Raw genomic sequence first — 19792 nt, 5'->3', positions numbered from 1 at the left:
TAAATGAGATGGAAATGGCTCAAACATCATTCACATTCCCAACTGCTTCAGGATAGTGCCATTATTGAATGTTGACGCTCATGAGTGTAGAAGCTGTCACAAGAAATGTGACACCATGTGATGCAAAGGCAGCTGATACAAGAAAGTCATATCTGGTGCAACCGAAGCTCCCTGGACTCAGAAGCTTCCTAGGATTTCAGAGAAGATTCCTTAGGATGAAAAGTGAGAGCAGAGCTGGAGAGATGGCTCAGTGGTTAAGAATACTGACTGTCCTTCCAGAGGTCCTAAGTTCAATTCCCAGTAACCACATGGTGGCTCACAACCATCTGTAATAGGATCTGATGCTTTCTTCTGATGTGTATGAAGACACCCTCGGTGTACCCATATGAATAAAATAAATAAATCTTTAGAAAAGTGAGCAAAAATCTAAAAAGCAGATTCTACTGATTGATAGGAGCATTCTGAGCAGGAGGAAGACCAAACATGAGGGCTGAGGCTGAAAGGTGTATTCCATATACAGATGCTCAAATATGGCACATGGGTTTTTGACACAGGCAGCAAGGAGACAATGGGTTTAGAGACATGAGATAGAAGATTTTTCAGTGGTAGCAATGGGGCGATTAATTGTCTTCATATTTCTCCAACCACAGAATGACTTGTAGAAATTTAATGTTCAGGGCTTGTTGTGGTGGGGATGGAGGAGGGGGTAGGATTTGCATAGCTCAGATGGTACTCACATCCCGAGCATGACGACCTGAGTACAGAAAATTATCCATGCATGGTCGAGTATACTTGTAATCCTCCCAGTGTAGGAGAGCTGAAGACAGACATATCCCAAGGCTGACTGGCCAGTCAGTCTTGCCTACATGTACACAAGAAAACACACACATACACACACACATACACACACACACACACACACAATACACACACACATACATATACCATACTCAGACTTATACACACTAACACATACATACCTTACACACACACCATACACCTCACACACACAAAACACACATACCACACACCACACACATATACACATACACACCATATATACTCACACTCTCCACACATACACACACACACACACACACACACACCTCATACACATGGCATACACACAAACACACACACATACAGACACATGCCACACAATACACACACTCACACACAACATACAGATAGCATACACACAAACACAGGCAATATACACACACATGCTACACAACACCCACACACACTCGAAAATTTAATACTTAGTGGAATGACTCATCACAACTAAGGGGGAAAGGTTTTCAAAAGGAAAAAAAAATGTTAATAACTAAAAACTCCAAGTTAGAGATAATAGGTTCTGCTTTGTAAAAATCTAAAGAAATTGCAGGTCCAAGATGCATTATTTTTTTTTTCCTCCATAGTCTTATTATCTCACTGAGAGGTAATAATTAAAATGAGGCCTGTTAAAGGGCATCTGAATCTATTTTATTGTTTTCAAAGGCGTTGAACTCGAATGCCTGGGCTCTTGTTTCCAAAGAGCAGGTACTCAGCAAAGCATGTAAATATGGAAAGAGAGAGAGAGAGAGAGAGAGAGAGAGAGAGAGAAATGCTTATTATAATGCGTGCCCTTTTTAGGAATGACATGAAGTGTTTAGAGCATTTAAAAGGACCATAATAATACATATATTTCTGTCTGTCCATCCAACCAGGAATCATATATAAAGCTGTGATAAAACTGTAGCTTTCTGATAAGACAGGGCAGTGGCTATGTGATTACAGTGAAGGTAACTAATGTATTTGCACAGTGCTGTGGAAACAAAAAGAAGAACCTAAGACTAATTAGGAACCAAAGTGAGGTGGCACCTGAGATGGAGTAAATACTGACAATGTGATGGTAAATCTTCATTTTCAAATCAACTGTATCTATAGTCACTACCAGGCATGTCTGTTTGAGCATCTTCCTAGAGGTTTACACGAGGAAGGAAGACCCATACTGATAGCAGGTTACCCTGTCCCATGACCTGTAGTCCCTGACTGCTTCTTCCACTTTACTTTAGGATCAGAAAGCAGTTCTTGGGGGATAATTTGTTCTTTTAATGTATCTCTGAACATCTTTTGTTCTGTGCCTCACCTTTCAAAGGCATCTGTATCAAATTCCTGGAGCTTATGAATGTACTTGCATAGAAAATGGGGCATTGCAGATGTATTTAGGATGAAAGGCCTGGATATTATGAGATGGCCACGGCCATGGTGTAAATCTTTATCATCGAAAGAGAGAAGCAGAAGGGTCAAAGTGATGTAACATACAATGAATTTGACCCATGATGGTTTGCTTTGACAATGGGAGAAGGGAGCCATGGCCAAGGAGGTTGACTTAAGTCTACACTCAACAAAATAGAAACTTCCACTGAACACACTCAAGGATCTGAATTCCAGGACAACCAAAATGAGCACAAAACACATTCTCCTTGAATTACTTCAGAAAGAGACACAACCCTGGCTGATGCCTTGATCATAACCAGATGAGATCTTGTCTTAGTCAGGGTTTCTATTCCTGCACAAAGCATCACGACCAAGAAGCAAGTTGGGGAGGAAAGGGTTTATTCGCCTTACACTTGCTGTTTATCACTAAAGGAAGTCGGTACAGAAACTCACAAAGGTAGATACTTAGAGGCAGGAGCTGATGCAGAGGCCATGGAGGGGTGCTGCTTACTGGCTTGCTTCCCCTGGCTTGCTCAGCTTGCTTTCTTATAGAACCTAAGACTGCCAGCCTATGGATGGCACCCCCCCACACACACACACACAATGGGCTAGGCCCTCCCCCTTGGGTCGCTAATTGAGACAATGCCTTACAGCTGAATCTCATGGAGACATTTCCTCAAGAGAGGCGTCTTCTCTGTGATATCTCCAGCTTGTTTCAAGTTGACACATAAAACCAGCCAGTACAGACCTTTACCAGCTTCTTGCCTGTATGAAACATCAACGCTTTTTAGCACTAGATTTGTAGTCACTGGTTATAGAAGCAACAGAAATCCATTCACATAATTCAAATCCTACCAAGCCAGGTTCAGCCAAGTCTCACTCAGCTCTCAGGACTCTGAGAGATCAGGTGTAGTCATTCAGATTTGGTGACCAAAAAGTCAGCTCGCAGGAATGGCTCAAACCCAAGAGCACCTTTACCTCCTTTCTACATTCATGAATTGAGAGATTCATGTTCTCAACTGGATGACAAATGCACTCACACATGTTTAAGACATCTGTGCAGAGTCCCAACAAATGACGTGGACTAGAGACCTCAAGTGTTCAAGATGCGAGTAGGTCTGCTCAGCCAGCTATGCTGGATTCAGACAACTGAAGCTTCCATCCTCTAGTGGATGGAAGGCCCCTACGCTCTCACTGGAGAGTCCAAGGAAAAACAAGCAGTGTTATCTGTTTTATGACACAGACTTATACTCACTGTTACAGGTGTTGCACATGGCCTATAGAGGAGAGGCACAGGGCTAGAAACTGTCTCTAGATCCTGTAACCCTGAGCGAGCAAGCACATCCTTCCCTCCCTCCTGTGGCTTAGCTTCCTTTCTCTTTCAGATGCATTTTCCCTTTAGATTCCAATGTTTAGTGTTGTAGACTATCCACGAATTTCTCATTTTTCCCCCTTGTTCTTAGCATAAACTTTAGGTTGTACTTGTATTTAAAGTTTCTGGCGGAACAAAATTTCACCCAAAACTTAAATGCCTAAACACACATTAAAATGTAAGTATTTAATATTAGCTAAGATTTATGTCACCAGACGTTTGTAAAGACACAAGTGCTTCAAATAAACACCCAGAAAGTACAGCTGTGTTATCAGTGGGCAGTGAGAAGGTGGGATATTATTAAGTTTTTCGGTAGTTATTAAATTAATAAAAACCTCAGCATTTTCTAAGCCTACAAACACTTGCAATGTATCAAAAAAAAGCAGAACTTTAAAACTGGAGGCAGTGTAATAAGTACAAGAGTCAGGAACATTGTCTAACCTCAAGCAAGCAAGGTACGAGTCCAGTATAAATAATAGGAATTAAATAGGATTGCGTTCACTGATGAACTCGCACTACTCTGAGAAATCTACTATCCCCAAACCTGTCCTTACATTTTCATCTCCAGCACTCTCCATACTGGGAACAAATGGCTATCAACACTTCGTGGCCCCTGGATTCCTCCATTTTAATCAATTACTCTCTGCTAACAGCACCTGCAGGAAACACACAGTCTTAGTCAGCATTTCTATTCCTGCACAAAACATCATGACCAAGAAGCAAGTTTGGGAGGAAAGGGTTTATTCAGCTTACACTTCCACATTGCTGTTCATCATCAAAGGAAGTCAGGACCGGAACTCAAGCAGGTCGGAAAGCAGGAGTTGATGCAGAGGCCATGGAGGGATGTTAATTACTGGCTTGCTTACTCTGGCTTGCTCAGTTTGCTTTCTTATAGAACCCAACACTACCAGTCCAGGGATGGCACCACCTACAAAGGGGCCCTCCCACCTTGATCACTAATTGAGAAAATGTCTTACAGCTGGATCTCATGGAGGCATTGTCTCAACTGAAGCTCCTTTCTCTGTGATAATGCCAGCTTGTGTCAAGTTGACACCAAACCAGCCGGTACAGACACCAATACTGCAGGTCAATCAGCAAGACCTGCATATACCATTTGGTGACCCAAGCAAGGTGCTGGGGTCGTAGAAAACACGTCAACACCTGTGTGGGCCAAGGCTTATGCCTCACACCAGAAGCCAAGTGTGAAGATATCCAGGAATTCTGCTCGTATGATACCAGGCACTTCAGTTGCTTTTCATATGCCTCATCTGTCTTCTACCGTCTTCATGTATGGCTCCCCACTCCCCAAGTTTGAGGACTACTTATTAAGCACCTACTGTGTGCCAGGATTTTGTTGCCCTGAAAAAAATGAGATGCAATAACCACATGTCTGAGCTTGAAAGTCTGTAAAATATTGGAACTGTCAGAGGAAAAAAACAAAAAAAAACCCACCTACATCTTTTCCTCTAATACGGAAGAATTAACACAAACAAGCATCGTTTAGATTGTGCACCGGCAGATATCATTTAAGCAGGTCTAGAGGTTAGCCTTTCAGTAGTCATCTCCAAATATCTAAACATCATCTCCAGTACCCTAGGCTCTGCCCTCTGCGAGGTTCATGGGAACACAGTTTATTCCCACTCTGAAGTGAACAGGGTGTAGGTACCTGGGACCCTGTGTCAGTGTGGCTGCTAGTGGGGCTAGCCAGGCCAGGGCTTGACAAAGAAACAGACTCCTTCTCTACCTCTCTGAAACCACACTATGCTTAGAGCAAGTCATATGAGTCATAGAGACAAAAACAACCTTGAGAGAGTGACAGAGAGCAAGAGAGGAGGGGGAGGGAGGGAGAAAAAGAGAAAGAGAGAGAGAGAGAGAGAGAGAGAGAGAGAGAGGAGAGAGAGAGAGAGAGGAGAGAGAGAGAGAGAGAGAGAGAGAGAGAGAGAGAGAGAGAGAGAGAGATCTCTCATTGCCTGATCAGTGGTTGACAGGGAAGGGTAGACATGGGCAGGGGGAACCATTCACAATTTTCTTTTAAAAAGATTAATTCTGTTATTTATTTTCATTCCAAATGTCGTCCCCCTCTCTGTCCCCTTTTGCAGAGTTCTTCCCCCATTTCTCCTTCTCTTTGCCTCTGAGAAGGTGCCCCCTACCCCTGGGTATCCTCTCACATTGGGGCATCATGTCTCTATAGGAGTAGGTGCATCTCTCCCGTTGAGGTCAAATAAGGCAGCCCTCGACTACATATGTGCCCGGGCCTTCAACCAGCCCATGTATGCTCTTTGGTTGGTGGCTCAGAGACTGAGGTACATTTTTTTCTATCATCCATGTGGATAGGGGTTTCCCCAAGACCATGAGCCTTCAGAGTCCTTTAAAGGATGCTCTCTGACTGAAGTGAACCTTTCCCTTCTTTTAGGGTAGAAAGAGGGAAATGGGACTGGAGCCTTGTTCCTGATGCTCCACAGTGCTAGAGGAACCTGACTCCCCTGACCTTGCTATGGTCCAGTCCCCACTTTGCCAAGTCCGGTAATTCTTGTAAGTAACCATGCCTGGAATCGATGCTCATTTTAGTTCTAGCATTTTTATTTACATGTAAAACATTTGAGCCAGTTCTTTTGGTTGCTAAAGTCAGGTATCTTAATCAATTTGGTGAAGTGACAAATGAAAACAAAACAAACAAACTAACAGAGTAGCTTTATTCTTTGAATAGCCTTCTTAAAATCACAAAGAATGTCCTCTATGTTCAGAACTAAAAAGCATCTTTCCAGGTCTTAGTGTTTGCCATTTTATTTTAGGAGCAATCTAAAGGTTAATGGCATGGTCACAGTTACATTGCTTGGAAACCACACTTGCTAGTTTTAAAAAAAAAAAAAAAAATGCATTTTAAAATTGATTGTGGACTTTCCGCCACGGCAGCCATCTTCCAGTTAACTCGCTAAAATGACGAACACAAAGGGAAAGAGGAGAGGCACTCAGTAAATGTTCTCTAGGCCTTTTAGGAAACATGGAGTTGTTCCTTTGGCCACATACATGCGAATCTACAAGAAGGGGGATATTGTAGACATCAAGGAATGAGCACTGTTCAAAAAGGAATGCCCCATAAGTGTTACCTCGGCAAAACTGGAAGAGTCTACAATGTCACCCAGCATGCTGTGGACATCACTGTAAACAAGCAAGTTAAGGACAAGATTCTGGCCAAAAGCATCAGTGTGCGGACTGAGCATATCAAGCACTCGAAGAGCAGCGATGGCTTCCTGAAGCTGATGAAGGAGAACGATCAGAAGACGAAGGAAGCCAAAGAGAAAGGCACCTGGGTTCAGCTGAAGCGCTAGCCTGCGCCACCCAGAGAAGCGCACTTCATGAGGACTAACAGGAAATGAACCCGAGCTGCTGGAGCCCATGCCATATGAATTCATGGCCTAGTGTGCAAAAGAGAAATGAAGGACCGACTGCAGAGTTTTTCCTTAAATAAATAAATAAATAAATAAATAAATAAATAAAATAGATTGTGGTACTAAGGAAGGTTCTGGAAGAATGTTATCTGTACATGTTGTTATGCCAATAAACAGTACTTTCAGAACAAATTTATAGCTATCCATCTTGCACTTTATAATAATAAAGCAAAACAGAACACAATTTTATTCACTTTTTTTTTTTAAAAAAAAAATGCCATCTTCTTTCAGAACAAATGGCTGGTTTTAAATAAAGGAAATGAAAAACCATAAAAAGAAAGTCTCTTCCCCATTTGCATTTCCTTCCTCAGTGTGACAGAGTTTCAACACCTCTCACAATTGGTGAAGATCTCCTAGCTACATGCAATCCCTTTCTTCTCATGCCAAAGAGTTAGGACAAAGAGACCTTGAGCAGCTTATTAAATAAACAATACACATTCAAGAATAATCCAATTATCATATCTCACTGAATAGCAAGTTCTGTTAAGTTTTTTGTTTGCTTGTTTGCCGAGTCAAATGTTTGCGCCCGAGTTCTTTTTATAGAATATGTGATTTGGAAGGCCAAAAGTCATGGGTCATTTTGACAGCCTGAATTAGTCATTTAAATTGGTAATTACTAAGATTATTACAGGAAGGGAAAAAAGCTCATTGTACTGATCATGAATGGTGTCATCGTTTCAATTAGACTCCCTTCCAATCTTTTGTTTAATTCTGCCATCTTGGTATTAAGTTTAAATTAAAGAGCTGCCTAGCTTCCTAAATTCTATGTCAGGAGAAACAGTATGCTCTAATTAGATTAGAAAAACAAAGAACTTTCATATTTCAGAAGCAGAAATTAAAGGGGCCTTTGAATGATGCAGTTCTATGAAGTCTCTTCATTTTAGAGGCAGACATGTCCACTTTAGACCAATCAGAGACTATTAACGCCTTCCCAAGGCAAATGTTTTTGTCTATTGCCACTAACTCATTCAAATTCATTAAATTTTATTATTTCTACATCGTTAAATATAGGTCAACATGTCTAGTCCAGCAAACACCAGCATTTATTTCCAGCCTGGAGATACTGTTGTGAATGATAAGAAGCAAACAAATAAGAGTCTGAAGGAAAGAAACACCCTTGTTGGTAAACATGAACATCATATCAAGACTGAAAGAGACAATGTAATAGATGCAATTTATTGCAATCCAACCACTTGGTGCTTATCTTGCCAAAAATGTGTTTGTGTAGAAGGAGAAGAATGGAATGATGTTCCTTTTAGAACTGAAGGATTCTTTGTTAGCAAAACTTAACCCATTCTGTTCTGTCTCAACCCTGTAGCTGAGAAATGACTAAGCACTGAGACTGATGCCCTAGAGAGTATTACTCATGCCACTTGGACGTCACAAGTGAACTGTTCAGTGAAACAAAAGTATTGCCAGTGCTTCATGTTCAGAAGCTGTTTTAGAAACTTAGACTGAGTGGCTTCCTTTACTCTTGGATGCTAACTGCATATCAAATGAGGCTCTTCCTCTCTTCCTACCTGGTAAGGTATTTGCACCATTCAGGAGAAGCTCAGACCATATGGAGCCAGACTGTCTGCAATAGACTCTAGATTCACCATTCACTTACCAATCAAGGGCAAGTTCCTTGTCTATGAGCATTTTTCCTAACTATGAAATGAAATAGGAACCAAATGTTGATTGTAAAAAGACAATGCAAGTAAAATACTTGATCCACAGGGCATCTTAGTGAGTTTCTATTGATCTCTTGACCCATGCTTCAAGATCATGAGGATTATGCAATAAAGGATGGTACCTCACACTAACAGCAAGTCCTACCTTCACTACAACCTCCCACCCAGCCTACTGTCCTAGCTCTCCTTAAGTACTTCAGTTGCAGTGAGAAAGCCTCACCCCTATATTTACTTTCAGACAGTAAGCAGAGTATAAAAAAATTTGCAAGAGACAAGTTCAGAAGATTATTGTAGGCAGCGCTGAGAGCCATGAAATCAACAGAGCAGAGTAATGAGACCTTAAAGAAGTGAATGTACGACTTTCAAATGATGTCCAGGATGGCACTGCTGAGCAGGTTTGTGACCTACAAGGGATCTGGAGAACTTATCAGAACCCTGAAGCAGAGGAACTGCAAATGCAAGGACCAATCATAGGATTTTTTTTTTTTTTTTTTAAAGACAGGGCTTCTCTACATAGTCTAGGTTGGTCTAGAACTCACTGTATAAACCAGGCTGGCCTTGAACTCACAAAATACCCCTGCTTCTACCTCCTAAATGCTGGGATTAGATGTGTGCACCATCACATCTGGCCCATGATCACAAATCTAGACTCTGAGGCTCCAAAGAGAGAAGTAACATCACACTATAAGCCCAGGGGATAGACATGGAGTTCTAGACTCCAGCTTTGTAGACCCTCCTATTTCCTACTATACCCTAATGATTAGAATCCCATAGGGTCAAAGGTTTTTAGCTCTACAAAATCCCATCCTTAGGATGTTTCAAGATGAATAGAGGGATATTTGTATGTGTGTGTGTGTGTGTGAGAGAGAGAGAGAAAGAGACACACTACTATGAGAGACAAAAATGCCTTTATGATGTTCTGGTTGTAATCTTTAGATTTACTGACAGGATTCATTTTAAATTTCTAAACATTTCAACACGTAGCAAAATGGGTCACATAAAGCAACAAGTAATCATCATAACAGCAGGCTCCATGAGTTATTTCATGCTGCTGTAACAACACAGGTAGGTGGCATTAAAAACAGATATTTGGTTCATATAGCATTGAGGCAACAAAGTCACGATCAGGGGACCATGAATTTGCAGACAGGAATCCTTCTTACTGTAGCAGAGGCAAGGAAGTATTTCTCCCTTATTTTAAAACCATGAGCACCCTCATAAGACTTCTATTCTCATGACACAATTTACCTCAAATTGCCACCCAATGGTGCCATCCCCAAATACTAAGGGTAGCTTAAAATACCAACACAAGTGTCTGAGGGGCAAGGAGGGGCTACAAATATTCAATCCATAATACACAAGTTAGAATTATTTAAAGTTCTTGGGTATGAGAAATGATAACCTCAACTTGTCTCATTTTTACAGTGATGACTCTTACTCTGTAACCCAGGATGTTTCCTGATTTGGATTAGCACTTTCTAAGGTATGCTATGATTCTTTTTCTCAACCTAAAAGCCTAAGGTGCGTACAGATAAATGGAGGAACTTATTAAAATGTGGCCTTGATACGTGTGGTGTGAGTCCTGGGACTGCACTTGCAGTTAGCTCCTAACTGATGCCAATGCTCCTGGTGCAGGTGGTATCATTAGAATTTAATGTTGAATAGGCCTAATGCAGATTACTTTCCTTGCTCTTATTTCTTTGATCTTAAACTCCATGGCATTTTCTTTTTCACATGCCCATAGGAAGAACTTTCAGGAAAGTTACCAGCCTCAGTGGCTATCCTGATTTAACTTCAGTGACCAAATCTGACTGTGTTTAGCTTCTCTCATATTGCTTGTTATTCTTACTACGGTTGCCTTTTGGACTCTCGGGATGCTCAGAGTGATTGTCTTTGTACAGGCTTCTCTGTAAGCCTTGCTGTTTTGGATAAGAAAAGATGTGGAAACAAGAATCCTGGCACAACCCGGAGAGGTGGAAAATGTGCTTCAGGATGCACAAGCATATCATAGATAGGGGTTATGAAATGTGTTACAGAGGCATAAGCAGTCCGAGAAGTGGCCTTGGGTAGCATCGAGCCAATTGCCTACAAGATGCACTCAAGGCTTTGCCAGACACAAGATGAGGGTGATCAAGTGAGTTCACATTTTTCCAATTTAACAACTGAACTTGTACTTGCCTATAGAGGGTCTACTATTATAAAGGTACAGAAACAACTCTAGTGCTCCTACAAACCTCACAGGAACTCTGATATGAATGTTGTCAGCTTCTCTGAAACTTGAATAGGAAGAATGATTTCCTATTCTTTAGGTGAGCTAGCTGCGTCTTGGATAGACCGGAAGGCAAAAAATAAGCTTTCCATGCTCAGTAATTAGTGGTTCTACTTAGCACAAAACTGAAAAAAATATTAGATGTTTATTAGAAGAGTAACTTTGTATGGTTACTATTCAGGATGGAGGGGGAAAAGGATTATGTCAGTCACTCAGCCTTGGGCAATGGATTTAACCCTTGGAGTCTTAATGGTCTAATGGTCTTCTCTCTGGAACTTACAATAGTAGCTTCCTTATAGTATTGTCCCAAGTATTAAGAAAAACATTAAATATTGTCTCAGGCACCCCATAGGTTCTGAAAAATTGGTTTAGTGTAATGCAATTATAATTCTCTCTTTTGTTGACTATTAACTTAATTGGATTAGAAATTAGAAAGTCACACGGCTGGTGTGTCTATGAGGCTGTTTGGGCAGATAATTCGATTGTGAGGGTTCTAGATCAATTAATTCATTCTAGATGGATGCATTTGTGATACATTCTTGGGTCTTGAAGGTGAAGTGTCCCAAGGTGTATGGTTTAAGGGGCTGTGTCTTATCCTGGCTTCTTCTTGCTCTCTTTTCCCTTTGTCTTCTGGCTGCCATATAATAATGTGAACTGCTCTGGTTCACCACACCTTCACACCAGGCATGATTGACTGAACCCTCTGAAACCATGAACCAAAACATCCCTTCCTCCTGACATGCTACATGTTAGATAGTTTTTGTTTCACAGTGATTAAAAGCTCTGACTAAGATAAGCAAGTCTTCAGAAAATGGTTGGATGTAGTGGGGACAGAAATCTCCAATCCTACAGGTTGGCTCTTTGTTTCCTTGCTGACCCTTCTAAAAGTTTTCTAGAAGTTACTTTCTCAAAGAAGTCTTTAAGTATTAGCTGGTATAATCAATAGTATTCAGGCTTGGTCTTGTGAACTTCCTGTTGACTTCCTTACCAAACAGAAAAGTCAAAAGAATTTACGCATATTGGATAAAAGAAGGCGTCGATTTCTGCTAAAGTGTAAGTCTTGTTGTCATAAAGAACCCTGATATTAAAAATATTGGTGCTAGATAGTTTCATGGTTAAGAGCACTTGCCACTGTTGTAGAGGACCAGAGTTTGGTTCTTAGCGCTCTAATTGCAGCTTGCAACCATGTGTGATTATAGTTTCATCAAATCTGGCACCCGTTTCAAGCTTTCATGGACCCTTCATGCACATGTAGTGTGCATTAATTCTTGCAGCCACACAAATATACACATAAAAGTCATAAACAATTAAATAAATCTTTTTTTCTTAAAGGGCTGTGTGTGCCCGAGATGCTAAAGTAACAGGCATATGGCATATTGCTTTAAATGCTGGATACTCAGAGTAAAAATAAGTGCTTTGTTTTCATTCAGTGGCTCTTTCAACATCTTTCTACTTCCTTCTGACTTAACCTTTGGGAAATCTCAGACTCCTCCGTTCAACTTTCAGAAGTCCCTCATACTCTCCACTATTTAAATGTCACAAAGCTCAGAAGGGAGGACATTCTTCTTTCTAGGAATTCCTCCTGCAGTCAAGTTAGATGCTCATTATTTCTCAGTCAAAGTTCTTTGGCAGGTCAAAGCTTCTATTTATTCAGGGCTCCATAAAATGTCAAAAGTAGTATTGTAAGTAGAAACCACACTTAGGAGACATCAAAGCAAGCAGACAAGTATTCTTGTGATTATGGGACAAGTTCTTTCTTCCTTTACCATTTACCCTGCTTGAGTGGGTGGTCATAAAAAAAATCATGGTTAACTGCAATCACTTCTGGCAGGCTGTTTCCTCTTTAAGTTAATAACAGATTCTATGCAATTAAGAATGAGTTAGAGAGGATGTTCTGTGTAACAAAAGAGAAACCATCATAAGGGCATTAAATAGCACAGGAAATCTAGGCAGTATACATTCAGGCACAAATTGACCTAGGGAGGTGTCCATCCACCTGTGTGACATTTGATGTTTTCCATATTGCACAAAGCCTTTAGTTATTCTGACCACCTAGATACTTTCCTTCCATAAGTACATTACAGATGTGCTGTGATACTTGCATAAATCTTAGGTATTCTTGTTAAAGGTATTTGTTTGCAATGGGATCATACATATGTGCAGAAAGGTACACACACATCTTAGGCTTATATTTTAATGAAGAGTAAGAAGTAATGGATGTAAGCTAATCCATGTAAAGTATAGACACACCTCATTACTTTTGAAAAAATGTTTCTTATTTCAAGCTAGTGGCAGCAACCCTCTAAAACTGACTTGGTATGCGCATGTGTATTGAACCATGGTGATAAAACACTCAAGTCCTAACATATTTCCAATCCTATTAGGACTGAAACTCCAAACTAGAAAGGGTTGTTCATAAGACAACAGGGAAAGCAATTTCAGGAAATAGTGTAAACTTGACTTAATATTATGATTTGGCCATAAAATAAGTTGTTAGTCATTAATTTTCTAAAAAAGAAGAGTAACTAAAGGGACCATTTCTTTTTTCAAAGTGTCTGTTGTACATACTAGTTCTTAGAGAGTGACAAGATGTGGTAAGTCCAAGCCAGGAGTCTGCATGCACACACGTAAACCTAGTCCAGTGGTTTAACACTGACATCACGTTTGCTTTGACACGAATTCCACTTCCTGTGGCAGCTCTCAAAGCTGACCTTGGTCATGTACTTCAGTCAGTTTGCCTTGATCTCTGGTCTCCACACCCCAAATGAATTTTGGACTTCATCTCATTCTCAGATGTAGTTAATCTAACCCCCTCACCTATCTTTATTAGGTAGAGCACAGGCCAAGATTTATATTCTCTGTAACATTCTGAAGGGCTTTCAGAAAAGACTATAAACTTAGAAGTGAAATAGATTTTTTTTTTCACTAGAAATCCCTAGAGTCCCTCAATATAACAGAGGATAGCTTGCTGCAGCAAACAGATGCGTGTCTGCTACCTATTATTAAAATGGACAAATCACAGTATTTCCTCATTATCTTTTTTCTCCCCATCATCCTCCAGCTTCCCTTTGACAAACAGCCTTTGAGAACGTAGAGCAACAGAGATATAGAGCTTGAAGAAGCTGGATTAATGCAAGCCTATGATGAGCATGTACCATGTAGGCCAATGTTGAGATTTTACGTCCCTTAAGAGTGCAGTGGCCTTCTTGGTCTGGCTGAGTGAAGTACTACTGCGTGAAAAAGCCCAACCTTTCCTACTTCCCTTCAGGAGAGGTGGTAGGGGAGAGAGCAGAGCTTGCGGCTTCCTGCCAAAATCACTGCCAACCCTGCCTGCCTAGATGTGTAAGATCCCTAGAAATATCTTGGCAAGAATTGGTTCTGGAGTGTTGGCCAAGGTGCTGAAGTGAGGATGGCAGGGCACCTGTGCCAATGAAGTGCCAATGAAATGCCCCTTCCCACTGCCCTTAAGGATGGACACTGCTCATTCACTGTGACAAGATCTCACTAGGGTCTCAAGTGTAGGGTAATCTTGGAGGGGTGTGTGTGTGTGTGTGTGTGTGTGTGTGTAAGGGATACATATTATTTATAAAAATCCCATTGCTGCAGAAACATTTTGAGAATCCACTTAAAACAAGACACAAATAAAAGAAGGCATGCTGTTGCAACTAGTTGGATGCTGTCACTGCTAAACTTCTCTGTCATGTTTTTACTAAGAGTCCCTAAAATGAACTAACTGCAAAACAATTTTACTGTAAAGCAAATGACAGAATAACAGAGGCACAACCCTAAGTAATCCCTTAAAACAGTGGTTCTCAACCTTCCTTATCTTGAGACCCTTTGATACAGTTCCTCGAGTTGTGGTGACCCCCCAACCATAAAGTTACCTACCTTTGTTACTACTTCATATCTATAATTGTGCTTTTTATGAGTTGTAATATCTATATTTTTCCAAAGTTCTGAGGCAACCCCTGTGGAAGGGGTCATTTGAACCCCAAAGTGGTCGAGACCCAGAAGTTGAGAAACACTGCTTTACAAGTAAAAATTACTGTCACATGTGTGTCTGATTTCGTAATAGCTCCACCTGCTTTTCAGAATGACCGGTTTCTGACAGTTTGTCTGTTCTTCCCTAAAAATATGCATGCAGATATCAAAACCACAGGCTGGCACTGTCAAAGGATTGGCTAACAGTTGAATTGTCTCTGGCAGCTGCGTATTGCAGCCAGTGGTGAGGGAAGGGGAAGGGAAGGCAGCCTGGCTACCAGTTCTTTTCACACCCCAGGCTTCTCCATCCTGCCCCCACCCTCTGGGCATCTGATGCTCTGGCCCTTCTGCCAGGCAATTTGCTTCCGCTGTGTTCAGCTTCGCGACCTCTGGCTTTAAGAGAACGGATTCTGGCTGTGGGAACTGGCTCTGACCAGCTCTGGCTCCCTCCTCTTTGGTGACTGGCAAAGGCAACTCTTTCTCTTCGACACTCTTAAATAGGGTTGTTTAATTCCTAATGGTGTTTACTGGCAAAAAAGGAAAATGAAACCTACAATGAGGATTCTGGTCCAACAAAGTCAGGCCAAGAGCTCCGTGGCCAAGCAAACTCTAGCTGGGAGGCTATTCCCTACTGCTACCCAGATCCACCACAGTTGATGTGCGCTCCCTGCTTGCCGCTTTCATCCCTTAGTGTGACACCTACTGGAATTTATGAATATCTCGAGATGCACGAGTATGATTTGGGCACCTGATGCTGGTTTCTGCCTTAGGGACTTCCCGCGGAAATCACCCAGCACTTAGAAGGCATTTCGACAAGGAAGTAACCAGTGGACCCTTTCTGGAGGGAGAACCCCATGAAACAGCTTCAAAACACACCAGAAGCCACCGGCTACTTAATAAACCACGTCCCCCTCCACCCTGTCTCCCCCAGCTCTTTCTGCAACAGTATAAAGTGGCTTGTCGGGTTCCAGACTGTGGGGGTAGGGAGAGCTGTGCCAACTGCAGTTCTCCCCCCCCCCCCCCCCCCCCCGCCGCACTAGATATAAGGTGGGGGTTTCAGCTTTGGTCTGGCTGAGGAGCTCACTGCACCTTTTCCAGGTTCTACAGGGAGGAGAGGGACGCGCAGACCAGTGGATCTACAGGTTCCATCTGTTTACATCTCCACCACCACCCCTTTACGCCACCCCCACCCGCCGCCCAGGTCCCTGTCACCCCTGTCACCTTGAGCCAGCATGGATGCGTTCCCGCCTCCTCCACTCCCCCCGCATTCCCCTTAAAACGTGGGCACATCCTCTCCCACGCAGCTGCTCATCTAAGCGTCCCGCGTTCCTAAAGTCCCCCAATGAGCCTCTGGTCCTTAATTCTTTGGTGACACTGCCTGGCGGAGGTGTCTCCGGGGGGGTCTCTCTGTGGGGGAGCGAATGCGAGGGTGGAGGACAAGCTAGCTCCAGTACAGAGGCTCACAGGGCTGGCGGCAAGGCCTGCCTGGGGTCCCCGGGCAAGCCCCGCTGTGGCGCCAGGGACGCACAGCACTCACCCGCTGCTGCTGCTGACGGTTGCTGACGGCCACCGCGGCGGCGGACGCGGCACTGTGCCGGAGCTCAGCCGCCTGTCCGGGTCTCAGCAGGCTCCGGGTGAACCTGCGGGTCCGCTCGCCAGCCATCGCCGGCCGTTCCACTGGCGCCTCGGCCCCGGAGCGAGTGTGTCCCGCCGGTCCCCTGGCCGCGCCAGTCTGCTCTACCCACCCGCTGTTCAGGAAGCGGAACTCAGAGCCTTTCCCCCCCTCTTCCCCGCTCAACTCACAAGAGGCGGGTTTTTCTCGCGCGCACCCCCACTCTGCCCACCCCCTTCGCTCCAGCTCGAGCTCCGCGACGACTTTGCAAACTCTGCGCCTCTCTGACCGAGCGGTCAACTCCGCCTGGCTGGGGCGCATCTGCAGCGGGAGCCGCGGGACGCGCGTCGAGGGTGGATCCACCCGCGCCGCCCACCCGAGACTGATGCCGGGCTGCCTCCGCAGGCTCCGAGCTGGACCTGCCTACCGCCCTACTCTCAAATCCGATGTGCATGGAGGGTTGGGGATTTGGCGGGGTTCGAGGGTCAGATCTACATTCTGAGGCTAGAAAGTGGAGAAAGATTGATTTCAGGTATCCTGTGCACCCTTGGAGGTGGGTCAGAGGTTTTATCCCTCAGGTGGCTGGGCTCCTTGCTTTGAAGTCTCTCTGGAGACCCAGAGTCCTTACTTAGTCCTGGGATAGTCTGTGTGAATTCACACCTGTCGCCAATTTTCCCTCAACTGCTTTTCTATTCTATACCAGACACACTGCTCTGGAAAATGAGAAGAGAGAGAGAGAGAGAGAGAGAGAGAGAGAGAGAGAGAGAGAGAGAGAGAGAGAGAGAGAGAGAGAGAGAGAGAGAGAGAGAGAGAGGATGGTTTACCAAATGCCTCCTTAACTTTGCATACTAATTTGAATTAAAATCTAGTGCATATCTGGGCAATGTAAGGGATTTCGGGATGGAAATTAAGATGAATAAGAACTGCCTGTTGGGTTATGGGATAGGGTGAGTCGAATGTGGTGGGTGGTTCGTAGTCGATTTTTCTGCTTTCTTATCAAATGCCCACCTACCCTTGCCTTGAGCTATCTGATTAAAGTATTCTAAATTTCTTACCTGGAGTCATATGCAGGGTGGTTTTCTGCCCAATGTAGGTGGGTAGAAAAGCATGGCTCCTGGGAAAGCTGTAGAGACATTCTGGCTTTCTTAAGTTCTGGTTTGTTTGTTTGTTTTTTGTTTGTTTTTTGTTTGCTTTGGATCTGTGGTCTCTGTGGTTTTCTAAAGTTAAAAACGTTTTAGCTTGTGGTGTAGCTTGTGCTTCACATGTACTTAGGCTAACAGGCTCCCTCTGAGGAAAGTCTGGGCTGCACAGAGTGTGACTCTATCTTAACGTTTGACAAACTGTTCATAAATACTGTCTGGTGTATAGTATAACTGAATAACTCATGATTATGAACGAATCTCAATGGCTCAGAAAGTCGGGACAGTCAGAGACTTGAGTGTTGAGGCAGAGAATTGCAAGAAGTCTAAAGTGGACCAGAAGCAAAGGTTGTAGTAACGAAACATGCATCATAGTGTATCTTGGGTGCAGCAACAATTCAGAGTTGATGTTATTTTGCTGTGTTGAAATTCTCTGGCCAAAATCAACTTGAGGGGAAAAGGATTTATTGGGTTTACACTTCTAGCTCACAGTTACCCACGGAACTGCAGAAACCTGGGCGCAGGAATCAGGATCCTGCCAACACCTGTCTCCTCTTACCAATTCCAGTCATGTTTTACAAGTTAGTTACTCTGTTTAAAATGGAACCTTTTGGAAGCAGAAACTTCAGTGAGCTCTGTATCACTTGACAGAGTTGGAGCTCTTTCACAGTTGGTACACAGTGAGTTGCTATTGAGTGACATATACACATATACACATATAAACATATATGTATATAATGTGTTCCTGGTACCCTACGGGGCCAGTAGAAGGTATCATATACCCTGGAACTGGAGTTACAGATATTTGTGGGTAATGAAAAACAAACCCTTGTCCTTTGAAAGAAGACCTAGTGCTCTTAATAAACAAACCTTCTTTCCAGCCTCACCTTTTTATGTTTTCATTTTATGTTAAGAGATACCATTACAGGAACGCAATCAGTATGGCTCTATCTCTAAAATAAGTACAAATTTAAAGACATTGAATAGTGTATGTGATGGCCAGTCTTTACTGTCAGCTTGATGGGATTTGGAATCACCATGGAAACAAGTCTCTAGGCAGGTCTGTGAGAAATTATCTAGATGAGGTTAATTGATGTGGAGAGAACTATCCACCCATGCCTGGGGCTCCCAGAATGAGCGTAAAAGACAAAACAAGCCGAGCACAGCATTCATCTCTCTCTGCTTCTTGACTGCAGATGCACTGTGCCTAGCCTCCTCGAGCTCTGTCACGACTTCCCTGCTCTGATGAAGGAGACCCTTAAAATGTTAGTCAAGGAAACTGTTTCTTCAGTTGATTTGGTCCGAATTATGTTGTCACAGCAACTGGATAAGCAATAGACTATTGAAGAGTGACCAAAATGTACGTGCTGTATAGTTAGGTCAACATCCCCCACCTTCTCTGGGCACAGATGACTGCATAGACTGTAAACACATACCTTCAGGTCATAATTCTTGTCTTCCCCTTGAGCTGTTATAGATCAAAATCTTGCAACAGAAAGAAGTGACCCCAGGCAGTAGCCACTCACGGTGAACCAACTCTGAAAGGGCTCTGACTCGGGGACATGCAGTACAAAGCTCACTGAAGTTTCTGCTTCCAAAAGGCTCCATTTCAACTGGAGTAACTAATTTGTAAAACATGACTGTAATTTGCTGGTAAGAGGAGATGGTAAGCTTTTGAAGATGACACCCTTAAGACCCATGGCAACATTTTATAGTCCAGTAAAATTATTTTAAAAATAAAGAGTTCCTCCCTTTCTTTCCAATCTACATTTCTTTCCTTTCCTTCCCTCCCTCTCTCCTTCCCTCCCTCCTTTCTTCTTCCTCTTCTTCCTCTTCTTCTTCCTCCTCCTCCTCCTCCTCTTCTTCTTCTCCTCCTCCTCCCCCTCCCCCTCTCCCTTCCCCTTCTCCTTCCTCTCCCTCTCCCTCTTCCTCTTTGTCTCTCTCCCTTCTTTCTTTCCCTCCCAGATACCCTTCCTCATTACCTGAAGGCTTCATTGGCTTTGTTAAGGCTTAGGAAGTTCTTATAGCCTGCTGTGATATAGGTCAAAGCTCCATAAATTAGAAAAACATAATTAATAATTTTATCATTTTACCA

The 19792-nt window shown here is 42.9% G+C and overlaps 1 protein-coding gene and 1 pseudogene across 4 annotated transcripts in view; one reads left to right on the top strand and one right to left on the bottom strand.

The window, feature by feature from the left end:
- The window catches only part of Dock10 (dedicator of cytokinesis 10), a 258512-nt gene extending 241825 nt beyond the window's left edge, over nt 1-16687 (bottom strand). The window contains exon 1 of one of the 4 annotated variants that reach the window (XM_076914939.1): nt 16484-16687. In XM_076914939.1, coding sequence (XP_076771054.1) covers nt 16484-16609 — 126 coding nt within the window. In that variant the 5' untranslated portion in view covers nt 16610-16687. The remainder of the gene's footprint in view (nt 1-16483) is intronic. The other 3 variants (XM_076914938.1, XM_076914934.1, XM_034521364.2) reach the window with 3 other exon arrangements.
- On the top strand, nt 6512-6994 carry LOC117722324 (large ribosomal subunit protein eL21 pseudogene; annotated as a pseudogene).
- Nucleotides 16688-19792: the final 3105 nt, after the last annotated feature.

The sequence above is a fragment of the Arvicanthis niloticus genome, chromosome 17 (assembly GCF_011762505.2).
Source record: "Arvicanthis niloticus isolate mArvNil1 chromosome 17, mArvNil1.pat.X, whole genome shotgun sequence".
In the NCBI taxonomy this organism is placed as follows: domain Eukaryota; kingdom Metazoa; phylum Chordata; class Mammalia; order Rodentia; family Muridae; genus Arvicanthis; species Arvicanthis niloticus.
Note: the sequence above shows the minus strand (reverse complement) of the source record. Positions and strands in the feature narration are given on the sequence as shown.